This window comes from Diceros bicornis, chromosome 29 (assembly GCF_020826845.1).
Source record: "Diceros bicornis minor isolate mBicDic1 chromosome 29, mDicBic1.mat.cur, whole genome shotgun sequence".
NCBI lineage: Eukaryota > Metazoa > Chordata > Mammalia > Perissodactyla > Rhinocerotidae > Diceros > Diceros bicornis.
This window is the reverse complement of record NC_080768.1, coordinates 36,235,138-36,261,671: the sequence shown is the minus strand read 5'-3', so window position 1 is coordinate 36,261,671 and position 26,534 is coordinate 36,235,138. Positions and strand designations below refer to the sequence as shown.

Below are 26,534 nucleotides of genomic sequence, written 5' to 3'. Positions count from 1 at the left end.
ATATGAGTAACCAACTATTCAGCACCAATTCTTGAAAAGACCATTTAATTTCTTTTGAACTTTTGTCAAAAATAGTCTTTAGAGCTATTTTTTTGAACACAGAATGAAAAAACTTTTATTTACTTCTTAATTTTATTTTTTATTGAAATATACTTGACACATAACATTGTATAAATTTAAGGTGTACAATATGTTAATTTGATAAATTTATATATTGTAATAGTCAGTCTTGGTGGTCTAGTGGTTAAGATTTGGCTCTCTCATCATCAAGGCCTGGGTTCATTTCTTGGTCAGGGAACTACACTGTCTGTTGGTTGCTGTACTGTGGCGGCTGCATGCTGAAAGCTATGCCACCAGTATTTCAAATACAAGCATGGTCACCCATGGTTGACAGGTTTCAGTAGAGCTTCAGACTAAGACAGATTAGGAAGAATGACCCGGCCACATACTTCTGAAAAACCAGGCCATGAAAACCCTGTGAACAGCAGCGAAGTATTGTCTGATATAGCGCTAGAGGTGAGAGGATGGTGCAAAAAGACTGGGCAGGGTCCCGCTCTGCTGTACACAGGGTCACTAGGATTCAAAATCGACTTGACAGCACTAACAACAAACATATTGTAATATATTTTTACAATGGCAATGACTGCCATTGTAGCAATAATTAGCATCTCTATCACATCACATAGTTATCATTTCTTTTTAGTGGTTGGAATAATTAAGTTCTAGGGTCTTAGCAAGTTTGAAGATTATAATACAACACTGTTTTCTAGGTCTATAATACACGGTGTATTAGATCTCTAGGTCTTATTTACTACTCATTGCAAGTTTGTACCCTTAAACAATATTAGCGCTATTGTGAATGGTTCATTTTGCTGAAGTTTCAAACATTTTATTGCTAGTATATAAAAATCAGATTGATTTTTGTTCATTGATTTTGAAACATGTGAACTCGCTAAACTCACTTATGAATTCTAGTAGCTTTTTTGTGGACTCTGGGATTTTCTAGGTAGACAATCACATCATACATAAACAGTGAAAATTGTATTTCTTACTTTCCAATTCATATGCCTTTTATTTTATTTTTTTGCCTATCGAGCAGGATAGGATCTCTAGTATGATGCTGAACACCTATAGTGAGAGCAAACATTCTTGCCTTTTTCCAATCTTAGAGGCATAACATTAAGTCTTTCACTATTAACTATGTTGTTCATAGTAGGTTACTGATATATGGTCTTTATCAGAAGAATGAAGTTCCATTCTGTTGCTGGTTTGTTGAAAGTTTTTATCACGAATTGGGTGTTGGGTTTTGTCAAACGTGTTTTCTGTGTGTATTGAGATAATCATATAGTTTGTCTTTTTTAGACTGTTAATAGGATGAATTTTATAAACTGATTTTTGAATGTTAAACTTGTACTCCTGGGATAAACCACATTTAGTCAAAATATATTATCCTTTTTATATATGTTGGATTTGATTTGCTAAAATTTTGTTTACAATTTTACATCTATAATCATGAAGAAAACTGTCTGTAGTTTTCTTTTTTCCTAATGTCTTTGTCTAGTTTTGGTATAAAGGTAATTCGGATCTCATAAAATTGGTTAGGAAGTGTTTCCTCCTTTTCAATTTTCTGGAAGAGTTTATGTAGGCATGGTATTATTTCTTTTTTAAATGTTAGTAAAATAATTGGAATCTAGACCTGGAATTTTTTTGTAGGAAGATTTTTTAACTATAAATTCATTTTCTTCATTAGATGTAGAGCTAAAAAGGGTCAGCTATTTCTTCTTCAGTGAGAGGAATTTGTGTCTTTCAAGGAAGTTTTTTATGTAAATTAAGTAGTCAATTTTATTTGCATAATATTATTCATTATATTCCCTTACTGCATTTTTCATGTTTATAGATTCTCTTATTCCTGATATTGGTAAATTGAATTGGTAAAATTTTGACACCATTTTGACTGTGATAAACTATTCATATGTAATGTAATAGCTATGGCAACCGCTTAAAGAGTTATATGAAGAGATACACTCAAATAACTATGGATAAATCAAAATGGAATTCTAAAAAATGTTCAAGTAACCGACAGAAAGTCAAGAAAAAAGGAAAACAAAGAAACAAAAAACAGAAAGAAAAAACAGAAAACAAAAAATTAAATGGCAGTGTTAAGCCCAACATATCAATAATTACATTAAATTTAAATAGTATAAATACACCAATTAAAGGAGAGATTGGCAAAGTGATTAAAAGCCATGACCCAACTATACGCTGTCTACAAGAAACTCACTTCAAATATGATATAGGTAGGTTAAAAAGAAAAAGATATATCATGAAAATATTAATTAAAGTAAAGCAAGAGAGGCTATATTAAGATCAAATAAAGTAGACATAAGAACAAAACAATTACAGCAGAGAGGGACACTATATAATGATACGAAAAGACATAGCAATCTGAAATGTGTGTGTACCAAACAACAAAGCTGCAAATTTTGCAAAGCAAAAACTAATAAAGCTGAAGGAGAAATAGACACACCCACAATTACATTTGGAGACTTCTACATGCCTATCTCAACAACTGATAGAACAACAAGACACAAAATCTGCAAGGATATAGAAAAACTCAATGACACCATCAACCAATGAGATCTAATCAATATTTATAAAACATTCCAACCCAATTCCACCAACTTTTCAAGTGCCTATGGAATATATACAAAGATAGACCATATCCTGGGCCATAGAACACCTCAACAAATTTAAGAGAATTTAAATTGTATAAAATGTGTTCTCTGAACACAACGGAATCAAACAATAAATCAATAACAAAAATATAATGGGGGAAATCTCCAACTTGGGGATAAAACAACATACTTTGAAATAAACCATGGGTAAAAGAAGAAGTCTCAAGGAAAATTTTTTAAAAATACATTGAATGGAATGAAAATTTAAAAAATAACATCTAAAAATTTGAGAAGAAAGCTAAAGCTTTCTTTAGGTGCTGAGAGGAAAAGTTATAGTACTAAAATGCTTACATTAAAAAAAGCAAAAGTTTCAAATCAATAATCTAAGTTCAAATCTAAAGAACCTAGAAAAAAGAAACATAAAATAAACCAAAACAAAACTAATTAAAAACAATGATAATAATCAGAGATGAAAATGAATACATAAAATAAATGAAACAAACAGCTGGTTCTTTGAAAAAATCAATAAAATAGACCAACCTGTAGCAATGCTGACACACACAAAAAAAAACAAGCGAACAAAAATGAATGAAATAGAGGCTATCACTAAAGACTATACAAATACTGAAACTATAATAAGGAAATACTATAAACAAATCTACACACATAAATCTGACAACTTAGATGAAATAAATCAAGTCCTCTAAAAACACAAACTACCACAATGAAATAGATTATTACATTAGCCCTATAACTATTCTGGAAACTGGATTTATAGTTTAAAACCTTTCAAAAATGAAATCTTCAGGCCCAGATGATTTTACAAGAGAATTCTAACTAACATTAAAGAATAATTAATACCAATTCATACAATCTCTTCTACAAAACAGAAGAGGAGGAAAAATTTTCAATTCATTTTATGAGCTAATATTACCCTGATACCAAACCAGAGAAAGAAACTACAAAAGTGAAAATTACAGACCAATGTCCCTCCTGAAAATAGACACAAAAATATTTAATAACATAGCAAATAGAATTCAGAAATATATAAAAATAATAAAACACCATGGACTCATGGGGTTTATTCTAGGAATGCAAGGCTGGTTCAATATTTGAAAACCAATCAATGTAATCCATTGTGTTAACAGGTTAAAGATGAAAAATCACGTGATCATATCAATTGATGCAGAAAAAACATTTGACAAAGTTCAACACTCATTTTTGACTAAAAAAAGACTCAGAAAACTAAGAATAGAGGGAAACTTTCTCAAATTGATAAAGAGCTTCTGCAAAAAACTTACAGCTAACATTACACTTATGGTGCAAACTAAAGTCTTTCCCACTAAAATTTGGAAAAAGCAGGGATGTGAGCTCTCACCACACTTATTCAACATAGTACAGGACATTCTGCCAGTACAATAAGGCAAGAAAAAAATAAAAGGTATATAGATCAGAAAGGAAAAAAATAAAAATTGCCCTATTTGCAGATGACAGATTGCAGATGCAGATTGTCTGTGTAGAAACTCCTAGGCAACCCACAAAAGTTCTCTTAGAACTAGTAAGTGAGTTCATCAAGGTTGCAGGATACAAGAGAAATATACAAAAATCAATTGTGTTCCTATATATTGGCAATGAACACCCAGACATTGAAATTAAAAATATAATACTGCTTGTCAAGCCATACTGAGGTGGCGTCTCAAATAAAGTACAGGGAGATGGGCACAGATGTTAGCCCAGGGCCAATATTCCTCAGCACATAAGAGTAGGATTGGCAACAGATGTTAGCTCAGGGCTAATCTTCCTCAAAAAAAAAAAAATACAATACCACTTACAATTGCTCAAAAAAATAAAATACTTAGATATAAATCTAATAAAATATGTACAGGACTGGGATGCTATAAACCCCAAAATGCTGATGAAGAAATCAAAGATCTAAATAAATAGGAAGACATAGCGTATTCATAAATTGGAAGAGGCAACATAGTACAGACGTCAGTTCTCCCCCAACTGATATATAGGCTTGACCCAAGTCCTATCAAAATCCCAGGAAGATTTTTTTGTAGATAAGGACAATATTATTCTAAAATCTATGTGGAAAAACAAAGGAACTAGCTAAAATAAATTTGAAAAAAAAAGAGGGAGAGGAATCTGTCTAACAATTTCAAGACTTATTATATAGCCATAGTAATCATGACTGTGTGTTACTGGCAGAAGAATAGACAAATGGGTCAGTGGAACAGGATAGAGAACTTAGAAACAGATCTATATAAATACAGGCATACCTCGGAGATATTGCAGGGTCAGTTCTGGACCACCACAAAAAAGCAAATGTCACAATGTACATACCTTAATTTTAAAATGCTTTATTGCTAAAAAATGCTAACCATCAGCCAAGCCTTCAGCGAATTGTAATCTTTTTGCTGGTAGAGGGTGTTGCCTTGATGTTGATGGCTGCTGATCAGGGTAGTGGTTGCTGAAGGCTGGGGTGGCTGTGGCAATTTCTTAAAATAAGGCAACAGTCAAGTTTGCTGCATTGATTGACTCTTCCTTTTACAAACAATTTCTCTGTAGCATGCAATGCTGTCTGATAATATTTTACCCACAGTAGAATTTCTTTCAAAATTGGAGTCAATCCTCTCAAATCCTGCCACTGCTTTACCGACTAAGGTTATGGAATATTCTAAATCCTTTGTTGCTGTTTCAACAATATTCACAGCATCGTCACCAGACTGTGAGCAGCAAAGGCTGCTTTGCCTTGTACTTTCATGTTATGGAGATGGCTTCTTTCTTTAAACCTCATGAACCTCTGCTAGCTTCAAACTTTTCTTATACAGCTTCCTCACCTCTCAGCATTCACAGAATTGAAGAGAGTTAGGGCCTTGCTCTGGATTAGGGTTTGGCTTAAGGGAATGTTGTGGCTGGTTATATCGTCCATCCAGACCACCAAAACTTTCTCCATAAGGCTGTATCACTTGCCCATCATTCATGTGCTCACTGGAGTAGCACTTTTAATTTCCTTCAAAAACTTTTCCTTTGCATTCACATCTTGGCTAACTGGTGCAAGAGGTCTAGTTTTCAGCCTATCTCAGCTTTTGACATGCCTTCCTCACTAAGCCTAAATATTTCTAACTTTTATTTAAAATGACAGATGTGCAACTCTTCCTTTCATTTGAATACTTAGAGGCCATTGTAGAGTTATTAATTGGCTTAATTTCAATATTGTTGTGTTGCAGGGAATAGAGAGGCCCAAGGAGAGGGAGAGAGATGAGGGAACAGCCTGCTGCTGCAGCATTCAGAACACACACAACATTAATTGATTAAGTTCACCATCTTATATGGGCATAGTTCATGGCACTCCAAAATAATTATAAGAGTAACATAAAAGATCACTGATCGCACACCACCATAACAAATATAATAATAATGAAAAAGTTTGAAATATTGCAAGAATTACCAAAATGTGACACCAAGATACGAAGTGAGCAGTGCTGTTGTAAAAATGGTGCCAACATACTTGGCTCGACACAGGGTTGCCAGAAACATTCAATTTGTAAAAAACTCAATATGGGCAAAAGTGCAATAAAATGAGGTATGCCTGTGTGCCCAACTGATTATTGACAAAGATGCAAAAGCACCTCAATGGAGGAAGGATGGCCTTTTCAATAAATGGTGCGGAAACAACTAGAAATGCATAGGTTAAAAAAAGTGAATCTCAAACCAAGCCTCAGATTGTATACAAAAATTAACTCAAAATGGATCACAGACTCAAATATGAAATGCAAAAATATAAAACTTTTAGAAAAAAACTGTAGGAAAAAGTCTTCAGGATCTATGGCTATGCGAAGAGTTCTTATGCTTCACCCCAATTATATGATGGATAAAATAAAAAATTGATATATTGGACTTCATCAAAATTAAAAACTTTTTCTCTGCAAAAGACGCAAATAAGAGGATAACAAAACAAGTTATTGACTGGGAGAAAATATTTGCAAACCACGTATCTGACAAAGAATTAGTTTCTTGTGTATACAAAGAACCCCAAAACTCAACAGTAAGAAAACAAACAGTTCAGTTGGAAAATAGACAAAATACATGAATAGACACTTCAACAAAAAGGATATGTGGATGGCAAAAAAGCACATGAAAACATTTTCAACATCATTAGCCATTATGAAAATGAAAATTAAAACCACAATTAGGTATCGCCACATACCTATCAGAATGGTAAAATTACAAATAACGACAAAATCAAATGCTCACAAGGATGCATACTTATACATTGCTGGTCGGAATGTAAAATGGTAGAGTTACTCTGAAAAACAATTTGGTAGTTTCTTTGATCAAGGGGTATCCACTGGGCAGCAGATGCAACAACTGGGGCAACAGATGAGTGCACAAGCTCCTTCTAGGAGATACCGCCAACCTGGAGAAATGCAGAGGGAGAGTGCAAAGATGGCACCAACTGGCCTCTGTCTTGGGAGAGTAATTCAGTAGGCCCTTAGATGTGTGTTAAATTTGATGCCTGCCCCTCAGGCTGAAGCTTTAAAATAAGCAAAAAATCCTCTTTTACAGAAAGATTGGACATTTCAGTGTGCTGCCTCCGCGTTAGGCCCTGTTGGGTAGCCAGGTGAGTCACATGAGCCCTTAAGAACTGTTTCTCAGTTTGCTATAGACTCTGGATCTCCTAACGCAAGCCCTGTTGGTTTTCAAAGCTAGATGTTTTGGGGGCTTGCCTCTCAGGCGCAGGTCTTAAAAGTTGGGTTGCCAGTGAAGGGGTTCAAACCCTTCACTCTTCAGGGAGAAGCTCAGAGTTGAGCTCCCTCCAATTGTGAGTTACCATGCCAGGGGTGTTACGGCAAGTTTGTGGCTCAGCCTCTCCTACCAGTTTCGATGTAGGTCTTTTTCTCCTTCACCTGATGTGCAGCAGTTGCTCAGCCAGTTTTGGGTTTTTGTCTGGAGGAAATTTTTGCATATGTAACTGTAGATTCTGTGTTTCTGTGGGAGGAGGTTACTTCAGGATCCTCCTATGTTACTGTCTTGAACTGGAACCTATTTTTTCTAATTGTGGAAAAATAACACGTAACACAGAATTTATTACCTTAACCATTTTAAGTGTACAGTTCAGTAGTGGTAAGTTTATTCACATTGTTGTGCAATCAATCTCTAGAACTTTTTCATCTTGCAAATCTGAAACTTTATACTCATTAAACAATACCCCATTTTCCCCTTCCCCCATCCCCTGACAAGCACCATTGTACTTTCTGTTTCTATGGGTTTGACTCTGGATACCTTATATAAGTGAAATCATATAGTGTTTGTCTTTTTGTGACTAGCTTATTTCACTTAGCATAATATCCTCTAGGTTCACCCATGTTGCAGTATGTGTCAGAATTTCCATCCTTTTTAAGATTGAATATTATTCCATTGTATGTACATACCACATTTTGTTTACCCATTTATCTGTCAATGTACACTCAGGTTGCTTCCATCTTTTGGCTATTGTGAATAATGCTTTGAACATGGATGTATAGATATCTCTTTGAGACTCTGGTTTCCATACTTTGAATGTATACCCAGAAGTTGAATGCTGGATCATATGGTAATTGTACTTTATTTTTTTGAAAAATCACCCTACTGTTTTCCATAGTGGCAATACCATTTTACATTCCCACGAAGAGTGCACAAGGTTTCCAATTTCCCGACATCCTTGTGACCACTTGTTATTTTGTTTGTTTTGTTGATAATAGCCATTCTAATGGGTGCGAGGGGTAGATGGTGGTTTTTGTTTTCATTTCTCTAATCATTAGTGATGGTAAGGGTCTTCTCGTGTGTTTATTGGTCACTTTATCTTATCTAGAGAAATGTGTATTCAAGTCCTTTGCCCATTTGTTAATTGGGTTGTTTGTCTTTTTGTTGTTCTGTGGTAGGAGTTCTTTATATATTCTGTATATTAAACCCATTCTGTACGTTGCCTTTTCACCCCATTTTTTTGGTTCTTTGTGATGTAGTCCAATTTATTTTTACTTTTGTTCCTTGTGCTTTTGCCATCATATCCAAGAAACAACTGCCAAATCCAATGTCAGGAAGCTCTTCCCCTGTGTTTTCTTCTAAGGTTTTTTAATTTTAGATCTTACATTTAGTTCTTTGATGCATTTCAAGTTAATTTTTGTGCAGTATAATGTAATTGTCCAACTTCAGTATTTTCCACATGAATATGCAGTTTTCCCAATATCATTTGTTGAACAGACTGTCTTTTCTCAATTGAATGGCCTTGGCACCCTTGTCAAAAATCATTTGACCATATATGCAAAAGTTTATTTCTGGGCTGTCTTTTCTATTCGTTAGTCTATATGCCTGTCTTTATGCTAGTAGCACACTGTTTTGATTATGGTAGTTTTCTAGTAAGTTTTTTTGTGTGTGTTTTGTTTTGTTTTGTTTTTTACTGAGGTAACATTGGTTTATAACATTATATAAATTTCAGGTGGGGGCCGACCCCGTGGCTTAGCAGTTAAGTGTGTGTGCTCCACTACTGGTGGCCTGGGTTTGAATCCGGGCACACACCGATGCACCACTTGTCAGGCCATGCTGAGGCGGCATCCCACATACAGCAACTAGCAGGATGTGCAACTATGACATACAACTATCTACTGGCGCTTTGGGGAGAGAAAGGGGGGAAAAAGGAGGAGGGTTGGAAATAGATGTTAGCTCAGGACCAGTCTTCCTCAGCAAAAAGAGGAGGATTGCCATGGATGTTAGCTCAGAGCTGATCTTCACAAACAAACAAAAAAAATTTCAGGTGTACATCATTATATTTCAATTTTTGTGTAGATCATATCATGTTCACCACCCAAAGACTAATTACAATCCATCACCACACACATGTCCCTGGTCACCCCTTTTGCCCTCCTCCCTCCCACGCTCCTCTCTGGTAACCACCAATCCACTCTGTCTCTATGTGTTTGCTTGTTGTTGTCTTTATCTTCTACTTACGAGTGAGATCATATAGTATTTGACTTTGTCCCTCTGACTGATTTCACTAAGCATAATACACTCAGGGTCCATCCATGTTGTCACAAATGGCTGGATTTCATCATTTCTTATGGCTGAGTAGTATTCCATTGTGTATATATACCACATCTTTTTTTATCCATTCGTCCCTTGAAGGGCACTTAGGTTTATTCCAAGTCTTCGCTATTGTGAATAATGCTGCAATGAACATAGGGGTGCATATATCTTTTTGCATTCAAGTTTTCATGTTCTTTGGATGAATACCTAGCAGTGGAATAGCTGGATTATATGCTAGTTTTATTCTTAATTTTCTTTTTTTTTTAAAGATTTTATTTATTTTATTTTTTCCCCCAAAGCCCCAGTGGATAGTTGTATGTCGTAGCTGCACATCCTTCTAGTTGCTGTATGTGGGACTCGGCCTCAGGATGAACGGAGAAGTGGTGCCTCAATGCGTACCCGGGATCCGAACCCGGGCCACCAGCATCGCAGCGCGCGCACTTAACCACCAAGCCACAGGGCCGGCCCTTATTCTTAATTTTTTGAGGAATCTCCATACTGTTTTCCATAGTGGCTGAACCACTTTGCACTCCCACCAGCAGTGCATGAGAGTTCCCTTTTCTCCACATCCTCTCCAACACTTGGTATTTCTTGTCCTGTTAATTGTAGCCATTCTGACAGGCATGAGGTAATACTTCATTGTAGCTTTCATTTGCATTTCCCTAATAACTAGTGATGTTGAACATCTTTTCATGTGCCTGTTGGCCACCTGTGTGTCTTCTTTGGAGAAGTGTCTGTTCGGATCTTTTGCCCATTTTTTAATTGATTTAGTTTTTTTGTTGTTGAGATGTATGAGTTCTTTATATATTTTGGATATTAACCCCTTATCAGTTATATCGTTTGCAAATATCTTCTCCCAATTGTTAGGTTGTCTTTTCATTTTGTTGATGGTTTCCTTTGCTGTGCAGAAGCTTTTTAGTTTGGTGTAGTCACATGTGTTTATTTTTTCTGTTGTTTCCCTCAACTGGCCAGACATGGTACTTGAAAATATGCTGCTAAGACCAATGTCGAACAGTGTAATGCCTACGTTTTCTTATAGAAGTTTTATGGTTTCAGGTCTTACATTCAAGTCTAATCCATTTTGAGTTAATTTTTGTGTATGGTGTAAGGTAATGGTCTACTTTCATTCTTTTGCATTTGGCTGTCCAGGTTTCCCAGCACCATTTATTGAAGAAACTTTTCTTTCTCCATTGTATGTTGGCCCCTTTGTCGATAATTAGGTGTCCATAGATACGTGGGTTTATTTCTGGGCTCTTGATTCTGTTCCATTGATCTGTGTGTCTGATTTTGTGCCAGTACCATGCTGTTTTGATTACTATAGCTTTGTAGTATATTTTGAAATCAGGGAGTGTGATACCTCCAGCTTTGTTCTTTTTTCTCAGGATTGCTTTGGCTATTTGGGGTCTTTTCTTGTTCCATATAAATTTTAGGATTCTTTGTTCTACTTCTATGAAAAATGTCATTGGAACTTTGAAAAGGATGGCATTGAATCTATAGATTGCTTTAGGAAGTATGGACATTTTAACTATTTTGTCTTCCAATACAAGAGCACAGAATATCTCTCCATTTCTTTGTGTCTTCTTCAAATTTTTCACAACTTTTTCTGGTTTTCGGTGTACACTTCTTTCACCTCTTTGGTTAAATTTATTCCTAGGTATTTTATTCTTTTTGTTGCTGTTGTAAATGAGATTGTATTCTTAATTTCTCTTTCTGATACTTCTTTGTTAGTGTATAGAAATGTAACTTATTTTTGCATGTTGATTTTGTATCCTGCAACTTTACCACATTCATTTATTATTTCTAAAAGCTTTTTGGTGTATTCTATAGGGTTTTCTATATATCAAATCATGTCGTCTGCAGATAGTGACAGTTTCACTTCTACCTTTCCAATTTGGATCCCTTGTCTTTCTTTTTCTTGCCTGATTGCACTGGCTGGTACTTCCAATATTCTGTTAAACAGGAGTGGCTAAAATGTGCATCCTTGTCTGGTTCCTGTTCTTAGAAGGATTGCTTTCAGTTTTTCTCCATTGAGAAGGATACTAGCTGTGGGTTTGTCACATATGGCTTTTATTATGTTGAGCTACTTTCCTTCTATACCCATTTTATTGAGAGTTTTACCATAAATGGTTATTGGATCTTGTCAAATACTTTCTCTACATCTATTTAAATGATCACGTGTTTTATATTCTTCATTTAGTTAATGTGATGTATCACACTGATTGATTTGCAGATGCTGAACCATCTCTGCATCCCAGGTATAAAACCCACATGGTCATGGTGTATGATCCTTTTAATGTATTGTTGTATTCAATTTGCTAATATTTTGTTGAGGATTTATACATCTGTCCATTAACAATATTGGCCTATAATTTTCTTCTTTTGTGTTGTCCTTGTCTGGTTTTTGTATGAGGGTAATGTTGGTTTCATAGAATGAGTTAGGAAGTGTCCCATCTTCTTCAACTTTTCAGAATAGTTTGAGAAGGATAGGTATTAAAACTTCTTTGAATGTTTGGTAGAATTCTCCAAAGAAGCCATCTGGTCCTGGACTTTTGTTTTTCGGGAGGTTTTTGATGGCTATTTCTATCTCTTTAATTTTGATTGGCCTATTCAGATTATCTATTTCTTCTTGACTCAGTTTTGGGAGGTTGTATAAGTCTAGGAATTTGTCCGTTTCTTTTATATTATCCAATTTGTTATCATATAGTTTTTCATAGTATTCTCTTATAATCCTTTCTATTTCTGTAGTATCTGTTGTCATTTCTCCTCTTTCATTTCTAATTTTATTTATTCAAGCCTTCTCTCTTTTTTTCTTGGTGAGTCTGGCTAAGGGCTTGTCAATTTTGTTTATCTTCTCAAAGAACCAGCTCTTTGCTTCATTGATCCTTTCTACTGTTTTTTTGGTTTCAATTTCATTTATTTCTGGTCTAATTTTTAATATTTCCTTCCTTCTGCTGACTTTGGACATTTTTTGTTCTTCTTTTCTAGTTCTGTTAGGTGTAGTTTAAGATTACTTATTTGAGATTTTTCTTGTTTGTTGAGCTAGGCCTGTATTGCTACAAATTTCCTTCTGAGCAGTGCTTTTGCTGCATCCCATAAGAGTTGGTATGTTGTATCTTCACTTTCCTTTGTCTCCAGGCAATTTTTGCTTTCTCCTTTGATTTCTTCATTGATCCAATGGTTTTTCAGTAGCATCCTGTTTATTCTCTGCATATTTGTCACTTTCCCAGCTTTTTGCTTGTAGTTGATTTCTAGTTTCATAGCTCTGTGTTTGGGAAAGATGCTTGAGATGATTTCAATCTTCTTAAATTTATGGAAGCTTGCCTTGTTTCCCAACATATGGTCTATCTTTGAGAAGGTTCCATGTGTACTGGAGAAGAATTTGTATTCTGCTGCTTTGGGATGGAACGTTCTATATATATCTATAAAGTCCATCTGGTCTAGTGTTTCATTTAAGGGTACTATTTCCTTGTTGACTTTCTGCCTGGATGATCATTGATGTAAGTAGGGTGTTAAGGTCCCCTACTATTATTGTGTTGTTGTCAATTTCTCCCTTTAGGTCTGTTAATAGTTGCTTTATATACTTTGGTGCTCCCGTGTTAGGTGCATATATATTCATGTGTTATGTCCTCTAGGTGGAATGTCTCTTTTATCATTGTTTACTTCCCCTTTTCTCTCTCATTGCCTTTTTTATCTTGAAGTCTGCTTTGTCTGATATAAGTATACCAATATCCGCTTTCTTTTGCTTGCCATTTGCTTGGAGTATCATCTTCCATCCTTTCACTCTGAGCTTATGTTTGTCTTTAGAGCTGAGATGTGTTTCTTGGAGGCAGCATAATGTTGGGTCTTGTTTTTTAATCCATCCAGCCACTCTGCATCTTTTGATTGGAGAATTCAATCCATTTACATTTAGAGTGATTATTGATATATGAGGGCTTAATACTACCATTTTATCTCTTATTTTCCAGTTGTTTTATATTTCCATTGTTTCTTTTCCCTTGTATTTCTGACTGCTATTTCAGTTCGGTGGTTTTCTGTGATGGTTTTCTCTTTATTTATGATTTGTGGCTCTGCACTGAGTTTTTCTTTAGTGGTTACCATAAGGTTTGTATAAAAGATCTCATAAGTGAGATAGTAAATTTTCTGATAGCCTCTTATCTCCATTAGCCTTAGCCAGTTTCATCCCTATCCTCTTTCCCTTCTGAGTTATTGTTGTCACAAATCATTCTGTTTTGTGTTGTGAATGTGTGACTAAATTGAAGTGTTTATAGTTATTTTTGATGCTTTCCTTCCCTTCATCTTTTATGTTATAATTATTTGATAAACTGTTCTGATAGAGAGCTGCAATTTTCTGATTTTGTCTATCTATTTATGTCCTTGCTCAAGGCTTTGTAAAGCATTGTTTTTTTGTTTTGGTAGGGTAGCTTCCTTCATCATTTCTTTTAAGGCAGGTCTAGTGACAGTGCACTCCCTCAGCTTTTGTTTATCTGGGAAAGCTTTTATTTTTCCATCATATCTGAAGGATAGTTTCACTGGGTAGAGTATTCTTGGATGAAAGTTTTTGTCTTTCAGTACTTTGAATATATCATTCCAATCTCTCCTATACTGTCAGGTTCCTGCTGAGAAATCTGCTGAAAGCCTGATGGGAGTTCTTTTGTAGGTTATTTTCTTCTGCCTTGATGCCCTTAATATTGTTTCTTTGTCATTGACCTTTGACATTTTTAATAGTATATTCCTTAGAGAAGGTCTTTTCTGGTTTTTTGGCAGGGCAAGTTTCACTCTAAGTTAATATCTGTTGCCAATATTACTCCTTTTTCTTCCTTTTCCCCCTCCAAAGCCCCAGTACATAGTTGTGTATAGTTGTAAATTCTTTTAGAGTGTCTTTTTGCATTGATGTAATTAGGAGTTCTATTGGGTTCATGTACTTGTAAGTCCAGTTCCTTCTCCAGGTTTGGGAATTTCTCAGTTATTATTTCTTTGAACAAGCTCTCTGCTCCTTTCTCCCTCCCCTCTCCCTCTGGGATATCTATAATCCTTATGTTACTTTTCCTAATTGAGTCAGATAATTCTCAAAGAATTTCTTCCTTTTTTTTTTATCTTACTTCTCTCCTACTCCACCTGAAGCATTTCTAGATTTCCATCTTCTAAGTCCTTAATTCTGTCCTCCATAAGGTCTGCTCTATTTTTCATGGTTTCTACATTACTTTTTATCTCATTAATTATGTTCTTCATATCCAGAATTTCTGTATAGATTTTTTAAGGGCTTCAATCACTTTGGTGAGGTATTCCTTCTCTTCATTAATTTTATTCCTGAGCTCAACGAACTATCATTCTGTGTTTTCTTGTAACTTGAGTTTCTTTATGACAACTGTTTAGAATTCTCTGTCATTTAGATTGTAATCTTCTGTGACTTCAGCTTTGGTTTCTGGAGACTTGTCATTTTCCTTCTGATCTGCAGTGTTACCCTAGTTCTTCGTGGTGTTTGATGAATTGATCCTTTGCCAATGCATTTGTGGTACTATCAGGTCACAGATTCCACCTGCCACCACTGGGGTGGTCAGGAGCTGTATTTTTTGATCCCACCCTGTCTGGTGGTAGTTGTGCCAGTAGGGCCGCTCTGCATTTGTATGGGCCAGCCACAGCCACTAAGAAGGTGAGGCCAACTGAGCTTCTGTGCTTAGTGGGTGGGGCACCTTCCCATGAGCTGAGTCACCAACACACAGTGGGAAGCATTTGCATGGACAGAGCCATGTTGGTAAGTGGGTGCTCCCACAGGCCGGGCTACCACTCTGAAAGAATTTGCCTGTAGGCTGGGCTGTCCCTGTCTCCACTTACAGTTGCACCAGCTGCTGTGTCAGTATCCACTACCTGGATCACTCTGCTGCTGGGGAGGTGAACTGGTCCTCTCACCTAGTTCCACTGCTTCTCTGGGATCCAGTCCAGCCACCTTCAGTTGTATAGTTGTGTGGATCTCTCAGATGTCCTATTGTGCTGTGTAGGGAATCCTCTGTTGGTTAATTAATGTCCATTTAGTTGTAACATAAAGGAGAGAAACAAAAGGAACAACTCACTCTACCATGATACTGACATCACTCTCCAAGGCAAGAATTGTTAACTAATCTTAAGACCAGTAGGTGAAATGCTGCTCATGAACTGGTAAAAAAAAAAAAGTGACAAAGGTGCTAAGAACATGCAATGGAGAAAGGAAAGTCTCTTCAATAAATGGTGTTGGGAAAACTGGACAGCCATATGCAAAAGAATGAAAGTGGACCATGTGCTATCGCCATTCACAAAAATTAACTCAAAATGGATCAAAGACCTGAAGGTGAGACCTGAAACTATAAAACTCATAGAAGAAAATATAGGCAACACACTATTTGACATTGATTTTAAAGGAATCTTTTCGGATGACATGCCTACCCAGACTAGGGAAACTAAAGAAAAAATAAACAAGTGGGACTTTATCAGATTAAAGAGCTTTTATAAGACAAATGAAACCAGAATCAAGATGAACAGACAACCAACCAGCTGGGAGAGAATATTTGCAAAACATACATCTGACAAGGGGTTGATCTCCATAATATATAAAGAACTCACACACTGAACAACAAAAAAACAAACAAGCCGATCAAAAAATGGGCAGAGGAAATGAACAGACACTTCTCCAAGGAAGATATACAGATGGCTAATAGGTACATGAAAAGATGCTCAACATCACTAATCATCAGGGAAATGCAAATCAAAACAACACTAAGATACCACCTCACGCCCGTTAGAATGGCTATAATCACCAAGACAAAAAACAACAAATGTTGGAGAGGATGTGGAGAAACAGGAACACTCATACACAGCTGGTGGGAATGTAAATTGGTGCAGCCTCTATGGAAAACGGTATGGAGATTCCTCAAAGAATTAAAAATAGAGATGCCCTATGATCCAGCCATCCCACTACTGGGAATCTATCCAACGCACCTGAAATCAACAATCCCAAGAGGCTTATGCACCCCTATGTTCATTGCAGCATTATTCACCATAGCCAAGAAGTGGAAGCAACCTAAGTGTCCCTCGACTGACGATTGGATTAAGAAAATGTGGTATATATATACAATGGAATACTACTCAGCCATAAAAAAAGACAAAATCGTCCCATTTGCAACAACATGGATGGGCCTGGAGCATATTATGTTAAGTGAAATAAGCCAGAAAGAGAAAGACAAACACTGTATGATCTCACTCATATGTGGAATATAAACCAACACATGGACAGAGAAAACTGGACTGTGGTTACCAGGGGCAGTGGGGGTGGGGGGAGGCGGGTAGGGGGTGGGCACAAGGGGTGAAGGGAGGCATATATATGGTGATGGACAAACAAAAATGTACAACCCAAAATTTCACAATGTTAGAAACCATTAAAACATCAGTAAAAAAAAAAAAGGATATTTGACAATTAAAAAATCACAAATATTATCTCCTATTCTCAAAACTGTTGCTATCCAATAGAGAAACCAGGCTATCTTGTCCCTAACTTAATTATCCATCTTAGCATCACTGATGGCACTACTGTCATATATTATGCATTACTTACGTGATGCAATAAGAGGTATAAATCATCAGTTATCATGTATTCCAGGCACATACACATGCATTTAACTTGTACCTATCAAGCTTTTAGATTTAGCTTCCAGTTTACAGGAACTATAGAGATAGAGGAACAAACTAATCTAAGTGATACCACTAGGAAACAATCAGACAAATCCAAACCGTGGAACATTCTGTAAGACAAGCAGCCCGCCTTCCAAAAAGTTGGTGCCATGAATAGACAAATGAGACCTCACAGACACAATAACCAAATGAAGTTCACGGTCCTAGATTTGATACTAACTAGGAAGAGGTAGCTGTTTAGTACAATTTGGATGTCAGTGGTGAAATCTGAATGTACACCGAGTAGTAGATGAATTATTATTTTATTAAATGTAACAATACTATTCAGGTTATGTAGGGAAATGTTCCTTTTAAAAGAGACATACCAAAGCTAAAAAGAAGCATTTCCCATAAAAGTATTAAAAAATGGAATTCCAAAACTTTCTCTTTACTTTTCACTGGCAGGATAGTAATACTTAAATAAGAAAAAAAGGTGAAGAGAATGCACTACAGAAACTGGACAGAGAGCAAGAAGAGAAGAGAACAAATTTTAAAAGAACAAATTCCAAAGCTGGGACGTCTGACCAATTTCATACTTTTGCAGTTTAAGTCCAAAACAATGTCTTTATTTCTGTCATATGAAAAATATTAGATAAATTATTAGATTAAAAAATAATCTAGAGGAGCAACTCCTACACATCAGTTGAATGAGAAAAAACCCACATAAAAACAGGTAGGAGTGGCTGACACAAAATTTATTACAGAAATTATTAGATTTAAAAAATGAATTTATAACGCAAAGAGTGAACTCTAATGTCAACTATGGGCTTTAGTTTAATAATGTATCAATATTGGTTCATCAATTTTAACAAACAAACCACACCAATGCAAGATGTTAATAATAGGGAAAATTGTGGTGGCGATGGTGGGGGAGAGGGAGTATATAGGAACTTTCTATACTTTCTGCTCAGTTATTCTGTAAAACTAAAACTGCTCTTAAAATAAAGTCTATTAATTTAAAAAAATAAATTTAGAACTTACAAAAATCAATTGCATTACTATATATCTTCAAAAATGTGGTGAAAGTTAAAAAACATATTGTTTATATTAGCACAAAAAATATTAAATACTAGAAATAAATATCAAAATTATCTGGAAGATCTCTATAGAAAACTATAAAGCTTTTCTGAAAGACTTAATGAAGGCCTTATAAATATGAAGGCATATACAATAATCAATGATTGGACTATTCAATAGTATAAATTTGCATAGATTGGAAGACTTAACACTGTAAATATGTCAGTTCTCCCCAAACTGATATACAGATTACTGTAACCTCTCTAAAAATTTCAACAGGTTGTTTGTGGAACTTAACAAATACGTGCCAAAAGTGGTAGTTAAATTCATTGCAAAACTGGCTATCTACCTGGCAGAAAACAAAATTGTACTTCTCTTTTATACTATATTAAAATTAGCTGAAGTTATATCAAAGACTTAATTATAAAAAGTAATATTATCAATCCCTCCAAAAATAATCTAGCAGACTAAAATTTAGGGCTGGGAGAGATCTTCACCAAACAGGAAACTAAAAATAAAAAAGAAAAGATTAACAAATTTAACCCTATAAAATATAAAATATTTTATGTGGAAAGAAATTTTTTAATATCTATAGAAAAATTATAGATATGGAAAAAGTATTTTTGATACAGATAAACAAAGGATTAATATCTAGACATTCAATAAGCCCTTACAAATTACAAGGAAATAGTCAAATAACACAAAAAGGCAATTACAGAAGGACAGATCCAAATTTTCAACAAGCATATATATGAAAAGATTCTCAAATCTACTAGTCGCTGGAAAAAGCAAATTAAAAAACACTGACATCAATTTATATCCATTAGACCAGCAAAAAATGAAAAGAGCAATAACACTTATTTTTGGCAGAGATGTGTGGAAAAGATTAATCTCACACATGCAAAAGGAAATTACTGTTTTCCAACTTAAGAAATATGTATATACAGATTTATTGAAAGACACTTGCTTATTATAATTGCTAATAAATTTAATATGAATACAATTATGAATATATACTTATAATTGATCATTGGAAAACTAGCATTTAAAAATAAGGTGGAAAATTTATTAGGGTAAAATATTTTTAACCTATTTTATCAAGCCTTTGATCAAAACTCACAACAAAAATATAAACTTCACAAGACAAAACCCGTCTCTTTATGTAACGGTTAAGATTATGGGCTCTGGAGTTAACAAACTGTGAGCTGAAACCCTAGATACACCACTAGATCCGAGAGTCCTGAGTTGGCTTAACTTTTTGAAATCTCAATCTTCTCAATGGTAAAAGATTGATAAGCATAGAAATGAATTTTAGCAATCTTTTTGTATTGTCTGACAACTAGAAAGAGAGCACAAGGCCTGAATAAAGCACATAATGTTCAAAGTGTGATAGTCAGAAACGAATAACAATTCCCTAAATTAAGCTACATCCATTATCACAGATTTTTGTTTTCTTTCTAAGAATATTCAAACATTATTCTTACATGAATAGATATGCAATATCATGAGGTCTTAGGGTAAGATAGGACTTTTTCCATTCTAAGAATCTACTCAATAATTCATCCGCCTCACCAACTGTAGAAATCTTATTTTTATCTGACCACAACTCCAATGATGACAGCACAACAGTAACTTTAAATTGGGAAAACATCTAAAAACAGAAGAGATAAATACATGGAAAATTAATCTTTATGTTATTTTACAATAAGAAATTAATTCAATGTTTCAACAAATCCACACTCAGTTTATATGAATGACTTAATTATAAAGAAATGCCACATCAAATTAATGCAAATTGTAATTTCAAAACTAGTATGAATTTTTCTAACTACGATGCAAAGGACTATACTTACTGAATTTACAAGGCCAATAATTTCGATGACTTTATTTGTTACTATCATGCTATCAGAGCCCAAGTAATTATACTAAAAAACAAAATTAATTTTAAATTTAAATACAATATGTTATGGAATATGTTTAAGATTTACTTTCCATCTACTTTCAGAGGTTTGAGGCTGCTTTGGGGTTAACATAGTTCAAAATAAGACAGTAACAAATTACAAAATGAATATAAATTGTATCAATCATACATGCTGGTGGGAATGTAAAATCATACAGCCACTCTGGAAAGTAGTTTGGCAGCTTCTTTCAAAACAAATAATGAACATACTATATGATCCAGCAATTGCACTCCTGGGCATTTATTCCAAAAAAATAAAAACAGATGCTCACAAAAATCTGTACATGAGTGTTCACAACAGCTTTATTCATAATAGCCCAAACCTGGAAACAGCGTATATGTCCTTCAATGGTTAACTGGTTAAACAAATTGTGGTACATTCATACCGTACCATAAAATACTACTCAGTAATAAAAAGGAACTGAACTGTCAATACATAGAACATCTTGGATAAACCTCAAGAAAGTAATGCTGAATATAAAAAACATCTCCAAAGGATACATACTGCATGATAACATTTATGCAATATTCCTGAAATCATAGAGATGGAGAACAGATTAGTGATTGCCAGAGGTAATAAACTGTAGAGAAGGGGAAAGATGGGGGAAGAGATGGGTATGACTATAAAGGGATAACATAAGAGTCTTGTGGTGATGGTACTGTTGAGTGTCTTGACTGTGGTGGTGGTTACGCAAGGCTACATATGTGATACTACACATAAAACAACACAAAAACACACAAATGAGTGCTGAAATCTGAATAAGGTCTGTGGAAAGTGCCAATGTCAAATTCCATACCTATAAAGCATCTCTCTAGAGTACACCATCCCTTGGATATTCCATAGGACCATCTATATCCATATTCATAACTAAACTCATCAGCCTCCCTCAAAACTCTGCTCCTACTTACACTTCCACTACTTTAAAAAATGGTGTTTTGACCTCCCACACTTATTATACTACATGTTCCATGAGAGCAGAACTGTTTCTGTTTTATCCCCTGCTGTATCTTCAATAAATAGAACAGTAACTGGCATCTAGATGATGCTCAATAAATTTATTAAGTGGATGAGTAAATCAAATCAATTTACAAGTCTTTCTAATTCAACCTCATCAGTAACTTTTAAAATTGTCCTTTTCTTTCTATTCCTAATTCTAATAATTTATAAATTTTTACTTTGACTACTGGAATAGTCTCTTAACTTGTTCCTCCCTCTCCAATTTTCCCACCAGCAATCCAATCCCTACACTATTACACAAATGATGATTCTAAAATGAAAACATGAACATGCCACTCCCCTGTTTAAAATCTTTAATGACTCTCCATCACCTTTAGGATAAAATCCAAATATCATGTCAATTCTTCACCTCTTTCCATTTTACTTCTTCAACACTGTGTATTAATCATACTAAACTCTTTCAGTTTTCTGAAAAGAACCTTCTCTCAGAAGGTTCTTTATGTGCCCTTGCAAAGAAAGGTTTTTCACAAAGTCTTCCCTGGCCCCACCCTCTCCCTATGACCCAACTAATCAATCCAGAATCCAACCCCCAAGGACCTCCATTATCAGGCTCTTATACTCCAAGCCAGTTTTCCCTCACCCCAATCACCCAAGGGCCAGGTACCAGACAACTAGAGACAACCCCTACACCCCAGAACCCACTGAAACTAGCCTACCCTTCCCACAGAAACCACAATCAAGGCTCCTTGCTCATATTTTCCCCTTGCTCCCTCTGTCTCCTGACCTACCCTGTTGCTTCCCATGTGACTTCTGCATGATGTGGTGTGCCCTCTCCTCTTGGGAACTGTGAAGAATAAACTATCTTTCCAGTAGGAATCATCTCATCTGTTGGCCTCACCACATCTGAATAATAATAAAACCTACATTTTAAAACACCTGCTTGCATGTTCTTATAGTACCCCAAGTTGCAATTGTGTGTTTCCATGTCTTTCTACATTATTGGACTGTGTTTTTATTGTGCCATATTCTTTCCTCCATCATGACACTGAATTCACTAGGCTACAATTGTGGATGTAAAATCTGTGGTCACTAAAGAAAATATCATTCTTGTTCTTCTTTATATGCCCAACATCTAGTAACACAGATGTCACAGCTGGCTCGATGTTTGTTTTATTATAGAAAACGTAAATATGTATAAGAACATAGATAATGGATGTTTAATCAGTATTATATGGATGGAAAACCTGGCAGTTGGGACAAGGACTTTTAAAACAACTCTTAAAATTTGTAACATAATCCGGAAACAAAATTATTTTCATAATCCAAAATATTCCCTGGAAATTTAGTCATCTTTACTAGAAATATCTTAACTTGCTTTTAAATGTTCCCTTCACTCTTTCCCCTACACTCTAATAAATCAAGTATTTTCATATCCTTCTCCAAATCTCCCTTGTCTCTGACCCTCAACTCTGGCTTCCTGACAGGCTCTACATCCTAAAAAGAGAATTGATGGTGAGTATGATCCATATTCTCTGTAGTATTCCATAGATGTGACAATCAAATGCTTATCATCAGAACAAAACCTGGAGAGTATATTTTTACCCTTGTTTTCTGAGATCTTTGAAACCTAGGGAAATAAAGGCACACCTGGTTGAGTAGAAACTAAGTTGTCATCCCAAGATCCTAAAGTTCAGAGGTCCTCAAATTGTCTATGAGAATCAGAGATCCAGAGTTACGTTTAGATCAGGTAAACATCAGACTGGAATAGGTGCACCATCAAAAACTACTAAAAAAACCCTGACACATTAACATAAACAGTTCTCATAAACAGTTGTACTATCATCACTTTTGTGCCAATAAATATTGTATAGGGCAAAACATTCCCTAGATTACATACTGCTCTTCAAGTGCCCTAAAACGAGAATTAAAAACTTAAAGAATTTCACTTAAAACAAATATAATCATTAAAAAATATTGTGGATTGAGAGAAGCCCTAAAGGTATAAAGTATTAGCAAAAAAATCATTTTGTTATGCAGGACTGTTATGTAAATATTTCAAATAAAACATTTCTGAGAGAACTAGTGTAATTTTGAATATATGGTTTTTCAGTTTGCAAATATTTCCACTGTTCTCTCTATGACATGTTAGTAAGAAGACTGGAATCTTTAAGTTCCTTTCTAGACAGACATAATCATACATTCACACCAAATATTTAAAAGCAAAGAAAAAGCAAAAGACATACCAAAACTTTGTCCACCACAATATGTACTTCTAGATAAAGAGGAATTAAATCTGGAACAGTTGATTCTGACTAGAAAAAGGAAAAACAGCATTTAAAAACTTTCATAAATTGTTTATTCTGAACTTTTAAGATCGTTTTTCCACATTTATTGAGGTATAATTGACAAATAAAATTGTATATATTTAAAGTGTAAGACTTGAAATTTTTATATACATATACACTGTGAAATAATTGCCACAACCAAGCTAAATGACATATCCACCTCACAGTTACCATTTGCTTTTTGTGTGTGTGTGTGTGATGAGAACACATAACACCAACCCTCTTAGCAAATTTCAAGTTTATAGTACAGTATTGTTAACTATAGTCACATTACTGTATATTAAATCTCCAGAACTTATTCATCTTGCATAACTGAAACTGTGTACTCTTTGACCAACACTTCCTCATTTCTCCTTGTCCCCAGCTCCTGGCAAATACCATTCTACTTTCTGCATCTATCAGTTTGACTATTTTAGATTTCACATATAAGTGAGATCACGCAGTATTTGTCTTTCTGTATCTGGCTTATTTTATTTAGCATAATGCCCTCCAGGTTCATCCATATTGTCACAGATGGCAGCATTTCTTTCTTTTTTAAGGCTGAATAATATTCCATTGTATAAATTTATACATATATGTCACATTTTCTTCATCCTTCATCTCTCAATGGACGTTTAGGTTGTTTCCATATCTTGGCTATTGTGAATAATGCTGCAACAAACAAGTGAGTGCAGATATCTCTTTGAGATACTGATTTCATTTCCTCTGAATATACACCTAGAAGTGGCATTGCTGGATCATATGATAGTTCATTTTTAATTTTTTGAGGAACTTCTATACTATTTTCCATAGTGGCCACACCAATTTATATTCTCACCAACAGTGTACAAGTGTTCCCTTTTCTCCACATCTTCGCCAACACTTGTTATCTTTTGTCTTTTTTGGTAATAGCCATCCTAACCAGGTGCGAAGTGATGGCTCACTGTTGTTTTTCATTTGCATTTCCCTGATGATTAGTGACGTTGAGCACCTTTTCATATATCTGATGGCCATTTGTATGTCTTCTTTTAAGAAATGTCTATTCAGGTCTTTTGCCATTTTTAAATCTTGTTATTTCATTTTGCTATTCAGTCACATGAGATTCTTATACATTTTGGTTATTAACGTCATATCAGATATATGGTTTGCAATATTTTCTTCCATTCCGTAGGTTGCCTTTTCATTTTGTTGACTGTTTCTTTTGCTGTGCAGAAGCTTTTTAGTTTGATATAGTCTCACTTGTTTATTTTTGCTTTCTTGCCTGTGCTTCTGTCATCATATCCAAAAAATCATTGTCCAGACCAATGTCAAGAAGTTTTTTCCCTGTTTTCTTCTAGGAGTTTTACAGTTTCATGTCTTACGTTTTAAGTATTCAATCCATTTCACCACAGCATTTACAGGCTATGCTAGGGTGTTCGCTTTTTACAATTGGTTAATATCAATATATAGTGTTTTAAGTTTCATGGCAATGGACTTAAGTGATAAGAACATTGGTTACGAAGCTATATCATAGTACTCATTAGATCCGCAGCTTCCCATCTGTGACCTAAGAATAAAAGAAGCAGCATGTCTAACCATCTATTTCATCTGCATATCAGAAATAAATTAAACTTCTGCTCTACAAATTATTTAGGTGTGGAAGATTTTTTCAAATGTTTACATTTTTTGCAGTGCCGCCCATCAAGAAATGAGTCTATTTCCTCTCACTTCAGTATAGGTTGGGCCTTGTAACTTGCATTAGACAATTAATGCAGTAAAAATGCTGGTGACCCAGTTCTGAGTCTTAGGAAGCCTTGCATGCTGCCACTCCTACTCTTAGAACCATATTTATACACCATTTGTACAAGCCTGAGCCAGCCTGATAGAAAGTAAGAAACAAGTGGCCCATTCACACCCACTGCCCCAGCCAAAAGCAGGGGAATGCTTCATGAAGAGAGAAGCTGCTGACTTCTATAAGAGAGTATTGTGATGTTTGAACTTACCCACGCACCATCACATCCCCTACTCTCAGTGGCAGCCATGAGGATGCTGGCCCATGTTCCTGATGTGGCTCACTGGTGCCAGGGAGGGCAATACCAAATTTGTTCTCGAAGAATTACGGTCGTGTGTTGAGCTGTCCAGCAGCTCCCTGAAGGACTGACTCAAGGGTTTGCCGCTGTTTCCTCATCTTGGAACTTTCACAGGGTTAGAGTGGATACCCAGGCAGTGTTTGTCAAAAGATTTAAAGCGAAAAATACTAGCTGCAGCCACGTGGCACAAGGGATAACAGATCAGACAAAACCTAGGAAAGAAAAACCTAGGAAAGAAGAGGCCGAGGAAGGAGATATGCGTGAGAATAAAGGCTTTGAAAAACTCCTGCGTATACCAGAAAATCTAGAAGGTCACACATGCCCAGAGCTGGACACATGCTCAGAAAAGATTTGAGAAAGCACTGAGCTTTCTCCTCTGACTGAACTTTAGGTACTGTGCAAGCAAGAGTGAAGGCTAAGGTAGCGTTGTAAATGACCAGGATAAGCATTGTAGGAGTGCCCACACACAGAGGCAATCTGCAAAAACCGGAAGAGTTTGTTGTTGTTGTTGTTGTTGTTTTTATTGTTGGTTACAGTCACTTAAGGAAATTGGTCAATTCATTAGCTGACCACTAATGGAAAACAGATTTCAAACACAAATCATAGTCTATAATAAAAACAGTTCAGAAAAATCACTAAGCAAACAAACTACAACCCACAATAAGCACCAATAACCACCCATGAAGGGGGGCGAATCTGGTTTCTAGAGTTACCACTTAATAATAGTCAAAATGTCCAGTTCTCAACAAAAAATTATGAGGCATGCAA

The 26,534-nt window shown here is 35.4% G+C and overlaps 2 protein-coding genes across 5 annotated transcripts in view; both read right to left on the bottom strand.

Annotated features, from left to right (window-relative positions):
- LOC131394054 (disintegrin and metalloproteinase domain-containing protein 5-like) overlaps window positions 1-26,534 on the bottom strand; it is a 601,035-nt gene that overhangs the window by 284,291 nt on the left and 290,210 nt on the right. The gene's annotated exons all lie outside the window — the stretch shown is intronic.
- The window catches only part of LOC131393849 (disintegrin and metalloproteinase domain-containing protein 32-like), a 165,316-nt gene that overhangs the window by 61,795 nt on the left and 76,987 nt on the right, over window positions 1-26,534 (bottom strand). Inside the window, 4 exon segments of the mRNA XM_058524842.1 lie at window positions 19,940-20,106; window positions 20,309-20,380; window positions 23,617-23,685; window positions 24,689-24,700. Of these exon segments, the coding sequence (XP_058380825.1) occupies window positions 19,940-20,106; window positions 20,309-20,380; window positions 23,617-23,685; window positions 24,689-24,700 (320 nt within the window).